The 3112-nt window shown below is 34.5% G+C and overlaps 1 protein-coding gene across 1 annotated transcript; it reads right to left on the reverse strand.

Annotated features, from left to right (window-relative positions):
- Positions 1-314: 314 nt before the first annotated feature.
- On the reverse strand, positions 315-2849 carry LOC107469617 (UDP-glycosyltransferase 76F1-like). Its single transcript, XM_016088994.3, has 2 exons — positions 2313-2849; positions 315-1355 (listed from the first exon to the last, which is right to left on the reverse strand). Exons 1-2 carry the CDS (start codon positions 2785-2787, stop codon positions 478-480), a joined length of 1353 nt encoding a protein of 450 aa, XP_015944480.1. The 5' UTR covers positions 2788-2849; the 3' UTR covers positions 315-477.
- Positions 2850-3112: the final 263 nt, after the last annotated feature.

Raw genomic sequence — 3112 nt, forward strand, 5'->3', positions numbered from 1 at the left:
AATTGACTCTGAAATTGGAGCTTGCATTTAAAATTAAAGTGCATGACATGACATTCCATAATTAAAAACATGATCTAAATAAACATTTAAATAGAAAATCAAATTAAAAATCAAGAGCAAATCACAGATACTAAACATGCGTCTTCGCTCATCCCTAATGCGTCTTGACTCTTGATAAATGATTTTCATATCCATCTCCTTTTCCTTAAGCCTTAGATCTTTTTCTTTGACAATCGTCATTTTTAAATTTCGTCTTTAAACAAAACCAAAGAAGTTAACCATTTAGCTATTTTAGATTTGAGCATGTACGTGACTTCTTACAAAACAGTACCATTTCCATATACTTTTTCTTTTCTTTTAGATCCTTTAACACCTTGTAGATGGATTAGTGACTCCACACCGACAGCTTCACTTGCTGGTGTTTTGTTTTTAAATAAATTCACTTCGAAACATTAAAATATAACTATACACGAAGTTTTACATAGCATTAACCAAGGCATCAAGGTAATTATACGAGGAACCACCTTCTTTCAAACACAAATTTGCCTTCTCTTTCAAATTCAAGACATTTTCTCTAATCTCTTTTCCTTCATCCCCACTCATTATTCTTTTAATAACTCTCTCTATCTCAATCCTCTCAACCTTCCCTTCCAATTTTACTCCAACCTTCCAAACATCACTCACATATTTAGCATTCACCTTTTGATCACCAAAACAAGGCATACAAATCATAGGAACCCCTTCACAAACACTCTCCAAAGTTGAGTTCCAACCGCAATGAGTCCAAAATGCACCAATTGCCTCATGACCTAAAACTTTTTCTTGAGGAGCCCATTTCACAATGCACCCTCTCCCACCCAAACTCTCCATGAACCCGTCCGGCAATAGTTCGAGCCACTCTGATCCACGAACCAGGCCTGGCCGAACCACCCATAGGAACGGGTGGTTACTATGGGCTAAACCCCAAGCTAACTCCAAAAACTCGGCCTCAGTTATGGATGCGATGCTACCAAAGCTCACATAAACAACACTTTTGGGTTCTTTTGTGTCTAGCCAAGAAATGCAGCTTGTGTCTGGGGTCCATATGGTAAAAGAAGATGAGGGTTTTGGGAAGTGGTGCTTGTGGAAAGGGCCTATAGGGTATATTGGTATGCTAAATTCTTGGCCAAATTTTGATATTGTTGATGATTCTAACTCTTCAAATGTGTTCCAAATCACCCCTGAAGAAGCCTTTAATGAATCAAAAATGGAACTAGTTAGATTGTAGAACAATTCAGGGTCACGTGTCTCGAACCATGGAAGATCTTTCACTTTGAGTGGTGAAAGTTCCACAACAGGCTCATCCAAACGAGATTCTGAATTTCAACAAAAGTATACATAATCATATTTTGAACATACCATATCCAAAGATGAATATTTTTTTTTTCTTTTAATAGAGACACGTTTATTGCATCATTTTAGGCATGCACTCATGATATAAATGAGTTACATTGTAGATATTTTTTTAATAGATATCATCAGTTTTTACTTTAATCTACCTAAAAAAAATAAGAGTAAATGCCCCTTTCGATCCCTAACTATGGTCCCTAACCATTTGCCCGATGGACTTCCCACTCTTTAAGAAATCTAAAAACTCAAATCGGTCCCTATCTACTTTGATATATGTACGTTCCGGTCTCTATCCACTTTAACCTTTTCGGTCCCTGGAACGTACATATATCAAAGTAGATAGGGACCGATTTGGGTTTTTAGATTTCTTAAGGGGTGCAAAGTCCATCAAACAAATGGTTAAGGACCAAAAATGACATTTACACAAAAAATAAATTACACTTATTTATGCAAACATTTCTCAACACCAGAGTTTGATGATACGACAATAGTTATAATCAAACGATCTTCATACTCAAAATACAACTTGCATGTTGCTCGAAATACCAAAATTACAACTAATAATAAATAAAAATACTTAATAAATACATAAAAGAACTAAAAAATTAGTTATCATGTATTTGTTTATATTTATACATATATTTCCATATTTTTCTATCAAAATAATTTGTCACCAAAATAATCAAATTTATCATAGTCAAATAATTAAACTAATAGCATAATCAAATTTTTTCGCAAACACCACATAGTGATTGGTGCTACTTTTTGTTTTGATGTAATATGGTTGAAAAGTAAGCAAGGATAGTAGCCAATCCAGAAAGAGAAGAACAACAATCTTTTTAAAGGAGCAATTTAGAAATTCCAACCTTTCAGAACAACATATAATATCAAGATTCAAGAACACAAGCTAAGTCAACACACACCTTGAATTGGAAAATAACCGTTCTCTCTAAGAAGAGGGATTGAAGCAAAAACAACGAAGGAGGTGGCGCCGCCGGTCCTCAAAACGAGTCTCCGAAGCTTGAATCCATCACAAACAGATTGAGTTGAATGCAGAACAGCATCAGCGATGAAACAAGAAACAGTCTCCTCCTTTGACCGCATCAACTTATCCAAACATTCCTTCAAAGGTTGTATAATTCTAACGTTGATGAGGTCAACGAGATGCAAAGAGTCAATGGACGAAGCTTCGGATTCAGACAAGGATTCATGGATGGGAAGGAAGGTGAAGTGAGGGTGTGTGGACGGGTCAGGGGAATTGAAACTTGTGTGGATGATGGTTATGGAGAAGCCCTTTGAATACAGTATGTCTCCAAGGTGCAGCAATGGTGTTATGTGTCCTTGGAATGGTAATGGCATGAGTAGTAATCTATGGCCTTTCCCTGTTACTTTCTCCATTCTTGTTGCTACTTGCTTTGTTATGTATTGTTCTTGATAAGTTCAATTATTGTTGCTTGCACTTGTTTATTGTTTAGAGTGAATATAAATAGAGCACATTATTTTGAACTCCTGAATATTAAATTGGACATCTTTTGAAAGTTTGATGGGACTAGATGTCTAGATTATGCACCACTTGACTTTGGTTAAATATTAGTGTATTCACTAATATCTATTTAATTTATATTTGTATTTTTATTTTCTACTTTATATTTTATTATGCTATATTATATTTTTGTATAAATATTTTTTAATAATTATTAAAAAGTAAAAATTTATATTATAT

The sequence above is a fragment of the Arachis duranensis genome, chromosome 10, assembly GCF_000817695.3.
Source record: "Arachis duranensis cultivar V14167 chromosome 10, aradu.V14167.gnm2.J7QH, whole genome shotgun sequence".
Classification (NCBI taxonomy): Eukaryota; Viridiplantae; Streptophyta; class Magnoliopsida; order Fabales; family Fabaceae; genus Arachis; species Arachis duranensis.

Excerpts from the sequence above, each read along its gene's own strand:
- LOC107469617 (XM_016088994.3), bottom strand. The coding sequence starts at position 2,787 with ATGGAGAAAGTAACAGGGAAAGGCCATAGATTACTACTCATGCCATTA. Across the intron at positions 1,356-2,312 it reads CGGTTATTTTCCAATTCAAG|AATCTCGTTTGGATGAGCCT; the intron begins GTGTGTGTTGAC and ends GTTGAAATTCAG.